At 34.2% G+C, this 19,608-nt stretch overlaps 1 protein-coding gene across 4 annotated transcripts in view; it reads left to right on the top strand.

The window, feature by feature from the left end:
* The window catches only part of LOC136043198 (lutropin-choriogonadotropic hormone receptor-like), a 327,975-nt gene that overhangs the window by 184,453 nt on the left and 123,914 nt on the right, over positions 1 to 19,608 (top strand). For all 4 annotated transcript variants that reach the window (XM_065728133.1, XM_065728150.1, XM_065728140.1 and 1 more), the window contains one exon: positions 8,343 to 8,483. In XM_065728133.1, coding sequence (XP_065584205.1) covers positions 8,343 to 8,483 — 141 coding nt within the window. The remainder of the gene's footprint in view (positions 1 to 8,342; positions 8,484 to 19,608) is intronic.

The following is a 19,608-nucleotide window of genomic DNA, read 5'->3' on the forward strand; positions in this document are numbered from 1 at the left end:
TTTCGCACGCGTCATTGATGCAGTTATCCCAGTGTTGGTCATTCTCCAATAAATTCAGAGCTTGGCATGCACTACGGTAAGTGTCATGTATAGTACCGTTTACAGTTCTCAAATACTCAAAGGATGTCGGACCGGGTACATTCACCAAAAGCAGGCGTAGAAAGAAGCATTCATGTTGATTGGGGTGAACGGTGTAGAGTCTTCCTATCGTGGTATCTTTGAAGATGGTAGGTTGGCCGTCGACTGACTTACCCTGTTTTCGACGTTCAAATACTTTATTTTTAGTATTCCAAGTGTAATACGAAGGCACTTCAGTATACAGCAGTTTTTTTGCAAAAGAATCATTTTTGCAAAGCGAAAAAAAAAGCTGTTAATGTTGTATCCGGTGGATTCAGGGCTCTTTGTTGCACGTTGGTTTCCGTGAAATAAACACGTTGACCATTCTGTAAATGTACCGCTAAGTGAACAACAGCTGGACTACGTTCATGTATCGGAAATGAAAGAATTCGCCAAACAGCTTCATTACTGCTTATGTATCTTCCAGCCTGATATTGTATGATTTCGTCGAAATCTTTGATTTCGGGCTGCAAGCCAAAAACTGCCATGTCACTGCCTTTGTTGACGTATTTACATATGTTTTTGATTACCTTTACGGAGTTACAGTATTCAGCGTTTATGTGTGCATTAAATGTTTTTGATAATAACGGGGAATATGGAACAACCCACTGGTTATCTACTTCGATGGTGGTACCGTTACGCTTCTTTATTATTGCTGTTTTACCGCCGTCTTCAGTAGATCTTCTTCTATATTCTGGGTAACCATCATTGCCAGTAATTGTGTTTGATACTAAAAGTCGAGAATATTGCTTTGTGCACCTTCCTTTGGCCGTGCATGGTGAATTTTCGTTCAGTGCACCACAAGGTCCATGTATCATATTTTTTACAATAATATCATGTAACCCCTTATCGACATTTTTATCAGGTATTTCAGCGGAAATCACATCATCAATTTCGTTCGAAGTAATTTTATTATGTAGCCAGATTAGTATATGTGCGTGTGGCAAACCTCGTTTTTGCCATTCCACTGAGTACATCCAGCATCGCAATGACCCAAACACTTCAAATTTTACTATGTAGTTTATCAGTGATTTCAACTTTTGCCGGAAGACATGGGCCGTAATGTCATGCCTATGAACCGCCGATTGTCCTTGAAGTAAAAGCTGCAGTATCTCGTCTCAAGATTGATTACATGTAAATGTAATAAATAAATCTGGACGACCATAGAGACGAACATACGCAATAGCATCTTGAGCATATTCATGCATATGACGGGGACTGCCAGCATATGACGAAGGTAAAATTGTTAATCTTCCAACGTTTGTGGTATTACCGTCATTTATAACTGCATCTCGCAAATGAATTTATTGTTCAGAGCGGAGCTTGGTCTGATTCAGGCGGATATATACCAAACGTTCTGATTCAATTTTAGCATACATATCAACGACAAATTGGTGAAACAATTCACGGCATTTTAAAATATAATTTTCTTCATCCTGCCGAATCATTAGTCTCTAGGAATAATAATGCATTGCACTGCATTTCTTATTCATTTCTTTGTTAGTGGCTGGATTCATCAATTTAATATTAAAGTGATAGCCGTCGGCTCCATCCCAAAAAATGATAGGATATTGTAGGGCATCGTAGCATCGATGAGTTTCAGCAATTCTTAACAACTGAGCGTTTCGCTTATGAAGAATAATATCTAGAGGTAAAAACTGATCACCGACCATAACGATTGCCACTTCGTCGATAGTTGGAGCATTGTATCTACGCACATGTTGGCCAGGAGGCGTTTTGTCAGCGGAAATAACAATTTTATGCGTATCAGTAGGCATCAAATCGATGGCTGTTTTGAACAGACGCATAAATTATTATTTTCGTGGAAAAGATGTTGCAATTGGGAAACGATTGTCCTTTCAACGTTGGGAGAAATTTCGCAACGTGCATTCAATTCAGAATTTCTATCACTGATGACGTACAATTGTAAAAATTTATGATTCTCGCCTGAGAATGGTAGAAGGGACCCTGCTCTATGATAAATTTGCCCTTTTACTTTGAAAGTAGACATAAATTGATCTGGATTTTCGATTTGGGCTCCAAACGACGTCATTTGGAAACATGAGTTGTATTTTCTGATTTTTGACAAAAAACGCTTAGATTCTGACGTAGTTCCAGTAAGGAAAGTCTTCAATGGCTCTGGTGGTGCAGCCAATAGAGGAAGTTTAACTTATCCTGAGGTGCAACACATTCCCATTGTTTCACCATTGAATTTCAAGGCCTTGCAATAGGGACAAATTTTAGACATTGCCCCGATTTGAACACATCTACTCAAGCTATAATCATCGACTGGGCTGTACCTGAATGCCAGGCGATAACTTTCAGGTTGCTCTGATTCCTCGGCACGCTTTCTTTTCTTACTTTCTCTATCAGCAGCAAGCCTGATTTCTTGCTGTTCTTGTGATTCCTCGGCACGCTTTCTTTTATATCTTTCTATATATGTCTTAAATATCTTTAATGACGTCACCGTCATAGCAAAAATGACGACAACTAACTTCATGACGTCAGTCGACACAGAAACATGACGTCACCTGACAGACAGACATACAGACAGACAACTTATTTTTATATATATAGATAAGGCTTTGTATATGACGTCATTATACGATGACATTAGAGACCGGGACACCGGGACACAAATGTCGACCGGGACACAGGGAATACTACAACAGGGATGCCGGGGGGCATAGGGGGATATATAAATGACAACGGGCACACACGGAATATTCGATTAGCAATCACCATCAATAAAGCTCAAGGGCAATCATTAGAAAAATGCGGTACAGATCTGAATACGGATTGTTTTTCCATGGACAATTATATGTTGCATGTCCAAGAGTCGGTAAACCTGAAAATCTATTACACAACTACAATGGCCCGTAACAACTTACACGCGGGGGGGGGGCAAAGCGCCACACCAATAGCTAGTATTAATATATATGTATATAGTTTAATTTCTTATGACACTTGGTATCTACCAAGTGACATATAGCGATTGCAAATTCTGTCGGTCGGTCTGTCGGTCTGTCGTTCTGTCTGTCCCGGTTTTGCTACTTTTGGCGCTTCGAGGTAAGCTAGGACGATGAAATTTGGCAGTCGTATCAGGAACCAGACCAGATTAACTTATAAATTTTTTCCCGATTCGACCATCTGGGGGGAGGCGGTTAAATCGGAAAAATTGGAAAAAATTAGGTATTTTTAACTACAAACGGGTGACCAGATCTTAATTAAATTTGATGTTTGGAAGGACGTCGTGTCTCGGAGCTCTTGTTTTAAATTATGAGCGGATCTGGTGACATTGGGGGGAGTTGGGAGGACCTAAAATCTTGAAAAACCCTTAGAGTGGAGGGATCGGGATGAAACTTGGTGGGAAAAATAAGTACAAGACCTAGATACGTGATTGACATAACTGGAACGGATCCTCTCTCTTTGGGGTAGTGGGGGGGGAGGGTTAACTCTGCCAAATTAGAAAAATGAGGTATTTTTAACTTACTAACGGGTGATCAGATCTCAATAAAATTTGATATTTAGAAAGATATCGTGACTCAAAGCTATTATTTGAAATCATAACCAGATCTGATGACATTGGGGGAGTTTGGGGGGAGACCTAAAATCTTGGGAAACGCATAGAGTGGAGGGATCGGGATGAAACTTGGTTGGAAAAATAAGCAGAAGTCCTAGATACGGCATTGACATAATCGGAACGGATCTGCATGCTGAAAAATTATAAAAAATGACGTATTTTAAACTTGCGAAGGAGTGATCGGATCTTCCATGAAACTTCATATTTAGAAGGACCTCGTACCTCAAATTTCTTTTTTAAATCCCAACTGGATCCAGCGTCATTGGAGGGGGGCAGTCGGGGTGGGGGGTGGAAATCTTAGAAAATACTTAAAGCGAAGAGATCAGGATGAAACTGGGTGGTAAGAATATAAACAAGTCCAAGCTACGTGACTGACATCAGCCGGCCGGATTCGCTCTTTTTGGTGGAGTTGGGGGGGGGATAATTCAGAAAAAATAGAAAAAATGAGATATTTGTAACTTACGAGCGGGTGATCAGGTCTTAATGAAATTTGATATGTAAAGGGATCTTGTGTTTCAGAGCTCTTGTTTTAAGTTCTAACCAGATCCTGTGACATTGGGGGGAGTTGGGTGGGGAAACCGGAATTCTTTTAAAATGTGAAAATTGGTGTATCTTTATCTTACGAATAGGTGATCGGATCTTAACGAAACTTGATATATAGAAGAATCTTATGTCTCAGATACTCCATTTTGACTCGAATCGGATCCGGGGACATGGGGGTTGTAGGGGAAAGTAAAAATCTTGGGAAACGCTTAGAGTAGAGAAGCCGAGATGAAACTTGATGGTAAGATTAAGCACAAGTTCTAGATACGTGATTGACATAACTGGAACGCTTTTGTTCTCTTTGGAGGAGCTGGAGGGTGTTAATTTGGAAAAATTAGGGAAATTGAGGTATTTTTAACTTCAGAACGGTTGACCGGATCTTAATGAAATTTGATATTTAGAAGGAACTAGTGTCTCAGCTCTTATTTCAAATCCCGTCCAGATCTGCCGACATTGGGAGGAGTTGGAGGGGGAAATCAAAAATTTTGGAAAACGCTTAGAGTGGAGGAATCGGGATGAAGCTTGGTGGGTAGAATTAGCAAATGTCGTAGATGGGTGATTGACGTAACCGTACTGGATTCACTCTCTTTGGGAGAGTTGGGGGGGGGGGGGTTCAGTGCTTGGGCAAGTTTGGTGCTTCTGGACGTGCTAGGACGATGAAAATTGGCAGGTGTATCAGGGAGCTGCACAAACTGACTTGATAAAGTCTTTTTCACTGATTCGACAATCTGGGTGGCGGAAGGGAGAAGAAAAACTAGAAAAAATTAGGTATTTATAACTTACGTGTGGGTGATTGGATCTTAATGAATTTTGATATTTAGAAGGACAGCGTGACTCAGAGCTCTTATCTATATATATATATATATAAAAATAAGTTGTTTGTGTACTGACGTTATGTTTGTCGACTGTAGACTGATGTCATGTTTGTCGAGTCGACTGACGTCATGTTTGTCGACTGACGTCATTATAAGGATTGAGCATTATGCCGTCATGAAGTTGTTTGTCGACTGACGTCATGTTTGTCGACTGACGAAATTACAGACCGGGACACCGGGACACAAATGACGACTGGGACACCGGGACACAGGGAATATAAATGACGACCGGGACACTCAAAGAGAAATTACAGACTGGGACACCGGGACACAGGGAATATGAAGGACGACTGGGACACCGGGACACAACTACAAAGGGGGCGCCGGGGGCACAGGGGGGATATATAAATGACGACCGGGACACAGGGAATGTTCGATTAGCCATTACCATCAACAAAGCTTAAGGGCAATCATTAGAATAATGAGGTATAGATCTGAATAAGGATTGTTTTTCCCATGGACAATTATATGTTGCATGTTCAAGAGTCGGTAAACCTGACAATCTATTTATATGCACAGACAATGGGACAGCGAAGAATGTTGTATATTCGCAAGTTTTACGTAGTTAAAAACATATATATATATATATATATATATATATATATATATATATATATATATATATATATATATATATATATATATATATATACTAGCTGTTGGGGTGGCGCTTCGCGCCACCCCAACACCTAGTTGGTGGGGGCGCTTCGCGCCCCCCCCAAACCCCCCGCGCGCGTAAGTCGTTACGTGCCATAATAGTTACGCGCCATTGTAGTTGTGTCCCTATGTCCCACCTGTGAATATAGATATATATATATATATATATATATATATATATATATATATATATATATATATATATATATATATATATATATATATATATGGTTTTAACTACGTAAAACTTGCGAATATACAACATTCTTTGCTGTCCCATTGTCTTTGCATATAAATAGATTGTCAGGTTTACCAACTCTTGAACATGCAACATATAATGGTCCATGGGAAAACAATCTGTATTCAGATCTATACCTCATGATTCTAATGATTGCCCTTGAGCTTTGTTGATGGTGATTGCTAATCAACCATTCCCTGTCCCGGTGTCCCGGTCGTCATTTATATCCCCCTGTTTCCCCCGGTGTCCCCGTTGTAGTTGTGTCCCTGTGTCCCGGTCGTCATTTATATTCCCTGTGTCCCGGTCGTCATTTGTATCCTGGTGTCCCGGTCTGTATATACATTCGTTTTTTAGTTTTGTTTTTCTCCTTTATTTTTTTCCTTTTTTTTTCTTTTTTAGTTTATTTAGATTTTTAGTTTTTTTTTTAGTTTTTTATTAGTTTTTAGTTTTTAGTTTTTTTTGTAGTTTTTGCCTTTTTTTAGTTTTTTCAGTTTTTTTTTAGTTTTTTATTGGTTTTTTACCTTTATTTTAGCTTATTTTTCAGTTTTTTCCTTTTTTTTATTTTTTTTTTTTTTTAGTTTTTTTTATTTCCTTTTTTTAGTTTTTTTAGTTTTTTTAGTTTTTTAGTTTTTTTATTTTTTTTATTAGTTTTTAGTTTTTTTGTAGTTTTTGCCTTTTTTTAGTTTTTTTAGTTTTTTAGCTTTTTTATTAGTTTTTAGTTTTTTTGTAGTTTTTGCCTTTTTTTAGTTTTTTTCTTTTTAGTTTTTTTGTAGTTTTTACCTTCTTTTTAGTTTTGTTAGTTTTATTTTTTACTTATGTCCTGGTTGTCATTTATACTCCCTGTGTCCCGGTGCTTTGTTGATTGCTAATCGAACATTCCTTTTGTCCTGGTCGCTTTCTCTTTGAGTGTCGTCATTTATTTTTTTCTTTTTTAGTTCTTTTAGTTTTTACCTTTTTTAGTTTTTTTTAGTTTTTTAGATGAAATTTTTTTTTAGTTTTTTCCTTTTTTCTTTTTAGTTTTTTATTGGTTTTTACCTTTATTTTAGCTTATTTTTCAGTTTTTTCCTTTTTTTTAGTTTTTTTTATTTTTTATTTTTTTTAGTTTTTTACCTTTTTTTAGTTTTTTTAGTTTTTTTAGTTTTTTAGCTTTTTTACTTTTTTTATTAGTTTTTAGTTTTTTTTGTAGTTTTTGGCTTTTTTTAGTTTTTTCAGTTTTTTTTTTTAGTTTTTTATTGGTTTTTACCTTTATTTTAGCTTATTTTTCAGTTTTTTCCTTTTTTTTAGTTTTTTTTAGTTTTTAGTTTTTTTAGTTTTTTACCTTTTTTTAGTTTTTTTAGTTTTTTAGCTTTTTTATTTTTTTTATTAGTTTTTAGTTTTTTTTGTAGTTTTTGCCTTTTTTTAGTTTTTTTAGTTTTTTAGCTTTTTTATTAGTTTTTAGTTTTTTGTAGTTTTTGCCTTTTTTTAGTTTTTTTAGTTTTTTAGCTTTTTTATTTTTTTTATTAGTTTTTAGTTTTTTTTGTAGTTTTTGCCTTTTTTTAGTTTTTTCAGTTTTGACGTCACCTGATCCAGTTTTTTCAGGTGACGTCACCTGATCCACAGATCCACACACAGACAACTTATTTTTATATATATAGATATATGTATATATATATATATATATATATATATATATATATATATATATATATATATATATATATATATATATATATATATATATATCTATATTCACAGGTGGGACACAGGGACACAACTACAATGGCGCGTAACTAATATTCCTCGTAACAACTTAAACGCGTTGGGGGGGGGGCTTCGGGGGCGCAAAGGACCTCCACCAACTAGGTTTTGGTGTGGCGCGAAGTACCACCCCAGCAGCTAGTTTTAGATAAAGTCATTTTCCCTGATTTGGCAATCTGGGCGGCTGAAGGGAGAGAAAAATTAGAAAAATTGAGGTATTTATAACTTACGAGCGGGTGATCGGATCTTAATGAATTTTGATATATAGAAGGACATCATGACTCAGAGCTCTTATTTTAAATTACGACCGCACCAAGCATCTGATTTTCTTTTGAAATTAATGTATTGATTCTTAGAATTCTGTTAGAGCTCATATCATATGAGCTCTTGGCTCTTTGCTCTTCTGGCCTCGTCACAAGTGCCATATGAGCTCTTAGCTCTTGTTTGGTAATGGCTCAGACTGTCTGTGTAATTATCACCTTTATTTTACATTTTCAGTGTGCTCGGTAGTAGGCAAGCCTGAAAAGTCCTCCTTTCTACTTGTACGCTGTTTAGTGAATCTTTTCAAATTAAATTCATTCTGTATTTTCAGAGCCCTTTCTGAGGTCCGCGAGCCAATGGACTTTCCTAATTTAAACGGATCGACTTCAATTCGAGTCATCAAGATCGACAGATCCAAGATAAAAACGATTGATCCAGACCTTTGTTCGTACGTTCCTGAGCTCATTTCTTTGTAAGTATTATCGTATTTTTTTTAATAGTTTGGATCACCAAGATTATGCTACTTTTAGTTTTGTGTTTTCCTAAGGTTGCCATGGAACAAAAAAACTGCGGTAGTTTCCACGAGCCTTAAAACATAGCGATTCCAGAAAAATAATGATGCTTGAACAAAGAACGACAGAGAATGGCTTGATTTATATATATATATATATATATATATATATATATATATATATATATATCTATATATATAAAAATAAGTTGTCTGTGGATGGATGGATGTGTCAGGTGACGTCACCTGAAAAAACTGGATTAGGTGACGTCAAAACTGAAAAAACTAAAAAAAGGCAAAAACTACAAAAAAAACTAAAAACTAATAAAAAAAATAAAAAAGCTAAAAAACTAAAAAAACTATAAAGGTAAAAACCAATAAAAAACTAAAAAAAAAACTGAAAAAACTAAAAAAAGGCAAAAACTACAAAAAAAAAACTAAAAACTAATAAAAAAAGTAAAAAAGCTAAAAAACTAAAAAAACTAAAAAAACTAAAAAAAGGTAAAAAACTAAAAAAAAAGGAAAAAAACTGAAAAATAAGCTAAAATAAAGGTAAAAACCAATAAAAAACTAAAAAAAAAGGAAAAAAACTAATAAATGACGACACTCAAAGAGAAAGCGACCAGGACAAAAGGAATGTTCGATTAGCAATCAACAAAGCACCGGGACACAGGGAGTATAAATGACGACCAGGACATAAGTAAAAAAAAAAAACTATCTATATATATAAAAATAAGTTGTCAAACTAAAAAAAGGCAAAAACTACAAAAAAAACTAAAAACTAATAAAAAAGCTAAAAAACTAAAAAAACTAAAAAAAGGCAAAAACTACAAAAAAACTAAATACTAATAAAAAAATAAAAAAGCTAAAAAACTAAAAAAACTAAAAAAACTAAAAAAAGGTAAAAAACTAAAAAAACTAAAAACTAAAAAAAAACTAAAAAAAAAGGAAAAAACTGAAAAATAAGCTAAAATAAAGGTAAAAACCAATAAAAAACTAAAAAAAAAACTGAAAAAACTAAAAAAGGCAAAAACTACAAAAAAACTAAAAACTAATAAAAAAAAGTAAAAAAGCTAAAAAACTAAAAAAACTAAAAAAACTAAAAAAACTAAAAAAAGGTAAAAAACTAAAAAAAATAAAAAATAAAAAAAAACTAAAAAAAAAGGAAAAAACTGAAAAATAAGCTAACATAAAGGTAAAAACCAATAAAAACTAAAAAGAAAAAAAGGAAAAAACTAAAAAAAATTTTCATCTAAAAAACTAAAAAAAACTAAAAAAGGTAAAAACTAAAAGAACTAAAAAAGAAAAAAATAAATGACGACACTCAAAGAGAAAGCGACCAGGACAAAAGGAATGTTCGATTAGCAATCAACAAAGCACCGGGACATAGGGAGTATAAATGACGACCAGGACATAAGTAAAAAAAAAATTAACAAAACTAAAAAGAAGGTAAAAACTACAAAAAAACTAAAAAGAAAAAAAAACTAAAAACTAATAAAAAAACTAAAAAATCTAAAAATCTAAATAAACTAAAAAAGAAAAAAAAAGGAAAAAAATAAAGGAGAAAAACAAAACTAAAAAACGAATGTATATACAGACCGGTACACCGGGATACAAATGACGACCGGGACACAGGGAATATAAATGACGACCGGGACACAGGGACACAACTACAACGGGGACACCGGGGGAAACAGGGGGATATAAATGACGACCGGGACAAAAAAACTAAAAAGAAAAAAAAACTAAAAACTAATAAAAAAACTAAAAAATCTAAAAATCTAAATAAGCTAAAAAAGAAAAAAAAAGGAAAAAAATAAAGGAGAAAAACAAAACTAAAAAACGAATGTATATACAGACCGGGACACCGGGATACAAATGACGACCGGGACACAGGGAATATAAATGACGACCGGGACACAGGGACACAACTACAACGGGGACACCGGAGGAAACAGGGGGATGTAAATGACGACCGGGACACCGGGACAGGGAATGGTCGATTAGCAATCACCATCAACAAAGCTCAAGGGCAATCATTAGAATCATGAGGTATAGATCTGAATACAGATTGTTTTCCCATGGACCATTATATGTTGCATGTTCAAGAGTCGGTAAACCTGACAATCTATTTATATGCAAAGACAATGGGACAGCAAAGAATGTTGTATATTCGCAAGTTTTACGTAGTTAAAACCATATATATATATATCTATCTATATTCACAGGTGGGACATAGGGACACAACTACAATGGCGCGTAACTATTATGGCGCGTAACGACTTACGCGCGCGGGGGGGCTTGGGGGGGGCGCGAAGCGCCCCCACCAACTAGGTGTTGGGGTGGCGCGAAGCGCCACCCCAACAGCTAGTATATATATATATATATATATATATATATATATATATATATATATATATATATATATATATAAATTAGTTGTCCGTCTGTCTGTCGAGTGACTATATTATAAGGATTGAGCTATTTGTCGTCATGAAGTTAGTTGTCGTCATGTTTGTCATGACGATGCTTAGTATATGACGTCATTATAAGTATTTAAGAAAAAATAAGTTGTTTGTTTGTGTGTCTGTCTGTCTGTCCGCATATGACGTCTGAATTATTTCATCTTGTACCAATACAAAAACGAATGTATTCAAGCCGAAGTAGCTGAGTTGGTAAAGCGCTATGTTCCAGGTTCTAGGTCCGAGAGGTTCCAGGTTCGAACCTTGGCTTTAGCATTAATACGAAAGAAGAAACAAACTAAAAAAGGTAAAAACTACAAAAAAACTAAAAAGAAAATACTAAAAAAATAAAAAAGCTAAAAAACTAAAAAAACTAAAAAAAAGGTAAAAAACTAAAAAAGGAAAAAACTGAAAAAATAAAAAAAAGATAAAAACTAAAAAAAAAACTAAAAAGAAAAAAACGAAAGACTAATAAAAAACTATAAAAACTAAAAACTGAAAAAGAAAAAAAAACAAAAAAGGAAAAAAACTGAAAAATAAAGGAGAAAAAGAAAACTAAAAAAAATAAAAATAAAAAAAACTTAAAAAAGGTAAGAACTACAAAAAAAAATAAAAAGAAAAAAGAAAAAAAAACTAAAAAAGCTAAAAAAAAAGGTAAAAGCCAAAAAAACTAAAAAGAAAAAAGGAAACAAAACAAAAAAATTATTTCATCATATACCAATTCAAAAAAGAATGTATATACAGACCGGGACACCGGGATACAAATGACGACCGGGACACCGGGAATATGACTGACGAAATTAAAGACTGGGACACAAATGACGACCGAGACTACAAAACACACATCCTGGATAATCGCCGGTTCATAGACATGATATTACGGCCCATGTCTTCCGGCAAAAGTTGCTCTCCTTCATCTCCTACAGAGTTATAGGAAAAATACAAATCGCAAATGGCCGAGAATACACTCCACCGCATACGGCTAGAAAGGTCAGATATGACCTTGGACTTTACAACAGAAATTTATAAGTGCACTTTAGTTATGATTGAAGATTTGTGCTTATCTATTGCAAACAAACTTCTCAAGCATTTGGGAACGCCTTCACCTAATCGTACTGCTTCTATTTCTACATGTGTAGAATGGGATCGTGAACAAAGTTACAACACAATCGATCTATTGCCGTATGTTACAGACCGGGACACCGGGACACAAGGAATATAAATGACGACCGGGACAACGGGACACAAATGACAAGCGGGACACAGGGAATATAAATGACGACCGGGACACTCAAAGAGAAATTACAGACCGAGACACCGGGACACAAATAACGACCGGGGCACAGGGAATATAAATGACGACCGGGACATAGGGATACAACTACAAAGGGGACGCCGGAAGGGCACATGGGGGATATATAAATGACGACGGGGACACAGGGAATATTCGATTAGTAATTTCGATCAACAAAGCCCAAGGGCAATCATTAGAAAAATGCGGTATAGGTCTGAATACGGATTTTTTTCCCATGGACAATTATATGTTGCATGTTCAAGAGTCGGTAAACCTGACAATCTATTTATGTGCACAGACAATGGGACAGCGAAGAATATTGTATATTCGTAAGTTTTACGTAGTTAAAAACATATATATATCTATCTATATTCACAGGTGGGACACAGGGACACAACTACAATGGCGCGTAACTAATATGGCGCGTAACGACTTACGCGAAGTATATAAGGCTTTGCAGATGACGTCATTATAATTATATAAGGGTTGCGATTACAAGAGAATATCTTCTATATATATAAAAATAAGTTGTCTGTCTGTGGATGTGTGGATCAGGTGACGTCACCTGAAAAAACTGGATCAGGTGACGTCAAAACTGAAAAAACTAAAAAAAGGCAAAAACTACAAAAAAAACTAAAAACTAATAAAAAAAATAAAAAAGCTAAAAAACTAAAAAAACTAAAAAAAAGGCAAAAACTACAAAAAAAACTAAAAACTAATAAAAAAGCTAAAAAACTAAAAAAACTAAAAAAAGGCAAAAACTACAAAAAAAACTAAAAACTAATAAAAAAATAAAAAAGCTAAAAAACTAAAAAAACTAAAAAAACTAAAAAAAGGTAAAAAACTAAAAAAACTAAAAACTAAAAAAAACTAAAAAAAAGGAAAAAACTGAAAAATAAGCTAAAATAAAGGTAAAAACCAATAAAAAACTAAAAAAAAAAACTGAAAAAACTAAAAAAAGGCAAAAACTACAAAAAAAAACTAATAAAAAAAGTAAAAAAGCTAAAAAACTAAAAAAACTAAAAAAACTAAAAAAAGGTAAAAAACTAAAAAAAATAAAAAATAAAAAAAAACTAAAAAAAAGGAAAAAACTGAAAAATAAGCTAAAATAAAGGTAAAAACCAATAAAAAACTAAAAAGAAAAAAAGGAAAAAACTAAAAAAAATTTTCATCTAAAAAACTAAAAAAAACTAAAAAAGGTAAAAACTAAAAGAACTAAAAAAGAAAAAAATAAATGACGAAACTCAAAGAGAAAGCGACCAGGACAAAAGGAATGTTCGATTAGCAATCAACAAAGCACCGGGACACAGGGAGTATAAATGACGACCAGGACATAAGTAAAAAAAAAACTATCTATATATATAAAAATAAGTTGTCTGTGGATCTGTGGATCGTGGATCAGGTGACGTCACCTGAAAAAACTGGATCAGGTGACGTCAAAACTGAAAAAACTAAAAAAAGGCAAAAACTACAAAAAAAAACTAAAAACATAAAAAAAATAAAAAAGCTAAAAAACTAAAAAAAAGGCAAAAACTACAAAAAAAACTAAAAACTAATAAAAAAGCTAAAAAACTAAAAAAACTAAAAAAAAAGGCAAAAACTACAAAAAAAACTAAAAACTAATAAAAAAATAAAAAAGCTAAAAAACTAAAAAAACTAAAAAAACTAAAAAAAGGTAAAAAACTAAAAAACTAAAAACTAAAAAAAACTAAAAAAAAGGAAAAAACTGAAAAATAAGCTAAAATAAAGGTAAAAACCAATAAAAAACTAAAAAAAAAACTGAAAAAACTAAAAAAAGGCAAAAACTACAAAAAAAAACTAAAAACTAATAAAAAAAGTAAAAAAGCTAAAAAACTAAAAAAACTAAAAAAACTAAAAAAACTAAAAAAAAGGTAAAAAACTAAAAAAAATAAAAAATAAAAAAAAACTAAAAAAAGGAAAAAACTGAAAAATAAGCTAAAATAAAGGTAAAAACCAATAAAAACTAAAAAGAAAAAAAGGAAAAAACTAAAAAAAATTTTCATCTAAAGAACTAAAAAAAACTAAAAAAGGTAAAAACTAAAAGAACTAAAAAAGAAAAAAATAAATGACGACACTCAAAGAGAAAGCGACCAGGACAAAAGGAATGTTCGATTAGCAATCAACAAAGCACCGGGACACAGGGAGTATAAATGACGACCAGGACATAAGTAAAAAAAACAACTAACAAAACTAAAAAGAAGGTAAAAACTGCAAAAAAAATAAAAAGAAAAAAAACTAAAAACTAATAAAAAAACTAAAAAATCTAAAAATCTAAATAAACTAAAAAAGAAAAAAAAAAGGAAAAAAATAAAGGAGAAAAACAAAACTAAAAAACGAATGTATATACAGACCGGTACACCGGGATACAAATGACGACCGGGACACAGGGAATATAAATGACGACCGGGACACAGGGACACAACTACAACGGGGACACCGGGGGAAACAGGGGGATATAAATGACGACCGGGACAAAAAAACTAAAAAGAAAAAAAAACTAAAAACTAATAAAAAAACTAAAAAATCTAAAAATCTAAATAAGCTAAAAAAGAAAAAAAAGGAAAAAAATAAAGGAGAAAAACAAAACTAAAAAACGAATGTATATACAGACCGGGACACCGGGATACAAATGACGACCGGGACACAGGGAATATAAATGACGACCGGGACACAGGGACACAACTACAACGGGGACACCAGGGGAAACAGGGGGATATAAATGACGACCGGGACACCGGGACAGGGAATGGTCGATTAGCAATCACCATCAACAAAGCTCAAGGGCAATCATTAGAATCATGAGGTATAGATCTGAATACAGATTGTTTTCCCATGGACCATTATATGTTGCATGTTCAAGAGTCGGTAAACCTGACAATCTATTTATATGCAAAGACAATGGGACAGCAAAGAATGTTGTATATTCACAAGTTTTACGTAGTTAAAACCATATATATATATATATATATATATATATATATATATATATATATATATATATATATATATATATATATATATATATATATATATATATATATATATATATATATATATATATCTATCTATATTCACAGGTGGGACATAGGGACACAACTACAATGGCGCGTAACTATTATGGCGCGTAACGACTTACGCGCGCGGGGGGGCTTGGGGGGGCGCGAAGCGCCCCCACCAACTAGGTGTTGGGGTGGCGCGAAGCGCCACCCCAACAGCTAGTTTAGTATAAAATCCTACAATGGAGAAGAAACAGCCGAGGAAGTTGCTCAAAGAGATAATGCCAAAAGGCTTGCGGCTAAAGAACTCAAAATCACGCAGTTAGTTGAACTGGACAGCGAGAATCAAAACTGACAATGATTGCAATGATGGGTGGTTTTGGGATTTTGACTAAGGTCATCAATGCCTACCAGATTTTAGTTAAAAAAAACAAAGGTTCGGCGATATGTATTTCACAGTGACGAAAGACAATCCAAGTTAAAACAAATCAAACAACTTGAAAGTGATACCGATGATAAAAAAAAACGACGTTGGAAGGACTATCATTTCCCAGTTGCAAAATCTTTTCGACAGAAATAATAATTTAGTGCTTCTGTTCAAAACAGCAATCGAATTGATGCCTACTGATACGCAACTATCAACGAAGTGGCAATCGTTATGGTCGGTGATCAGTTCTTACCTCGAGATATTTCTTTATAGGCGAAACAATCAGTTGACAGGAATTGCTTAAACTCATCAATGCTATGATGCCCTACAGTATTCTTTCATTTTTTGGGATGGAGCCGACGGCTATCACTTTAATATTAAATTGATAAATCCAGCCATTAATAAAGAAATGGATAAGAAATGCAGCGCAATGAAACATTGTGCCTATAGATTAATGATTCGTCATTTATCACATTTACATATAATCCATCTTGGGACTGGGTACAACAGCTTTTACATCCTGGAGAATCGCCGGTTCATAGACATGACACTACGGCCCGTGTCCTCCGGTAAAAGTTGCTCTCCAAATTATCTGGGATGGGTAAAGTATTGCAGCAATGCAAACTTATTGTTTGGGACGAGTGCACAATGGTGCACAAAAATCACTCAAAGCTCTCGAGCGATCATTTAGAGATTTGCGAGGAAATTCTAAACCCTTTGGCAGCACATTAATATTGCTTGCGGGAGATTTCAGGCAAAGATTACCTACTATTCCTAGATCGACACCTGCGGATGAAATAAATGCTTGCCTGAAAAATTCTTATTTATGGGCAAACGTAAATACATTAAAATTAACTACAAATATGCGTGTCCGATTGCAAAACAATCACACTGGTGAAATATTTTCAGATTAGTTGCTGACAATTGGGAACGAAATATTCCCAGTTGACTCAATTTAAGGACGTATACAACTGCCTCCTGAATTCTGTAATTTAATGATGTCATAAAATGATTTGGTTGAAAAGTTATTTCCCAATATTCTAACCAATTATCTATCTATATAAAAATTAGTTGTTTGTGTGTGTCTGTTGACTGACGTCATGTTTGTGTGTCGACTGACGTCATGTTTGTCGACTGACGTCATTATAAGGATTCAGCTCTATGTCGTCATGAAGTTGTTTGTCGACTGACGCCATATTTGTCAACTGCTGAAATTACAGACCGGGACACCGGGACACAAATGACGAACGGGACAGCGGGACACAGGAAATATAAATGACGACCGGGACACTCAAAGAGAAATTACAGACTAGGACACTGGGACACAAATAACGACCGGGACATAGGGAATATAAATGACAACCGGGACACAGGGACACAACTACAACGGGGACGCCGGGGGCAAAGGGGGATATATAAATGACGACCGAGACACAGGGAATGTTCGAAGAGAAATTACAGACCGGGACACAAATGACGACCGGGACGCAGGGAATATAAATGACGACCGGGACACTTAAAGAGAAATTACAGACTGGGACACCGGGAGACAAATGACAACCAGGACACAGGGAATATAAATGACGACCGGGACACAGTTACACAACTACAACGGGGACGTCGGGGGGCACAGGAAGATATATAAATGACAACGGGGACACAGGGAATGTTCGATTAGCAATCACCATCAACAAAGCTCAAGGGCAATCATTAGAATAATGAGGTATAGATATGAATACGGATTGTTTTTCTCATGGACAGTTATATGTTGCACGGGGGGGGGGCTTGGGGGGGCACCAACTAGGTGTTGGGGTGGCGCGAAGCTCCACCCCAATAGCTAGTAAAAATCATAAATTGCTAAGTGAACGAGCGATTCTAGCAGCCAAGAACAAAGACGTCCACGAAATCAACAATATTATTCTGACCAGGATTCGAGAACAGGCAGTCATTTACAAGTCAGTCGACACAGTGAAACGGTCAACTATCCATCAGAATTTTTAAATTCCCTGTATCTCCAGGGTTTCCACTACACGTGCTACGACTAAAAATAGGCGTACCAATAATAATGCTGCGAAATATTAATCCACCAAAGCTTTGCAATGGCACGCGACTTGCCGTAAAAAACAAAAACAATGGGAAACATAATAGAGGCAACAATCTTGACAGGGCCTTCTGAGGGTGAGGCTATTCTTAATCCTCGCATTGCCATGATCCCAACGGCCTTTTCAATTTAAAAGATTGCAATTCCCAATTCGATTAGCAACTAAAAAAAAAAGAAAAAACTGAAAAAGAGAAAAAAAAAGAAAAAACACAGCTCAATGGCAATCATTTAAAAAAAAAAACTAAAAAAAACATGCTAATACAGATTGTATTATTGAATACTAATATAGAGTGGTAGAGAAAATGTAAAAGAACTATCTATATTCACAGGTGGGACACAACTACAACAAGGACCTGGGGGGACACAAGGGGGATATATAAATTACGACGGGGACACAGGGAATATTCAATTAGCAATCACCATCAACAAAGCTCAAGGGCAATCATTAGAAAAATACGGTATAGATCTGAATACCGATTGTTTTTCCCATGGACAATTATATTTTGTATCTTCAAGAGTCGGTAAACCTGACAATCTATTACACAACTACAATGGCGCGTAACCAATACGGCGCGTAACGACTTACGTGCAGGGGGGCTTGGGGGGAGGGGCACGAACTGCCCCAACCAACTAGGAACAGCGAAGAATTTTGTATATCCACAAGTTTTATGCAGTTAAAAATTACCACATATCCGTTGTATATACATATGTTGTATATCCTTAAGTTTTACGCAGTTAAAAATTATTACCTTGCATACATGTTGCTGGGGTGCGAAGTGCAAAAGCAACGCGTGGCAGGTGTGTTACTTCTGTAATAAAATGTCTAAATAAATTAGCCAAGAGCAATTTAATCAAACTTTTCTGGATTGTTAAGAATAATACAGCTCTTGAATATAATTTTAAAGTAATATGCGATACAATTTGCATTCTAACTAAAACGAAATTTATTTCAAAAAAGAATAAGTCCGATAAGATTGGTAATAAGGACAACAGATTATATTTACCTATTAATTTTACTTGTAAGCAGATTGAAGATAAAAATTTACCAGAAATTTTAAATCAATGGGATGTGAAACAGGCCCTTCCTAGAAATATGAATTATAATGATAGTCCAGTTTTAACTTATAAATTTTCAAAAAACTATCGGGCAAATGATTTTTAATTATAATTTAATACTTAAAAGATTGGACAGTGATATAAATTGGAAAGATGTTTGTAATTTTAAGCAGTTAGGTCCATTTGTAAATCCCACTTACCAACATGTTATAACAGGAGACTTATCAATAATAAAACAGGATGATCTTCAAATTATAATGAATAAAGGGGCTAATTTCCGTCTTTCTCATCATTTGAAACCATCGAGTATTCTAAATAGCTTGGAAAATGATTTTGATTTATTTATTGATAAGTGGTGTAAGAAAGAGAATAAAAATAAAGAGAGTTTTCGAAGTTGGAAGAATTTAATTATTATTAGATTACGAAATAAAATATATGCTAACTTAAAAAATAGTAACACTAAATCCTTATTTTATAATACTATGATAAAAAAAAGCAATTGCTAATCTACAGAATGAATTTGTAATTGTGCCGGTGGATAAAGCTAATAACAACTTTGCCATAATTTGTTAGAAGCTGTATTATGATGTCTTAACAAGGGAGTTATGCACGACTAATGTTTACGAAAAGTTGAATGTAGAGGATGAAAAATTAATTAAAACTGAAGAAATACTTTAAAAAAAACTTAATATTAGAATTAATGACAATGGTAAAAAGTTCCCTTTCCTA

Source organism: Artemia franciscana, chromosome 2 (genome assembly GCF_032884065.1).
Source record: "Artemia franciscana chromosome 2, ASM3288406v1, whole genome shotgun sequence".
Taxonomy (NCBI): Eukaryota; Metazoa; Arthropoda; class Branchiopoda; order Anostraca; family Artemiidae; genus Artemia; species Artemia franciscana.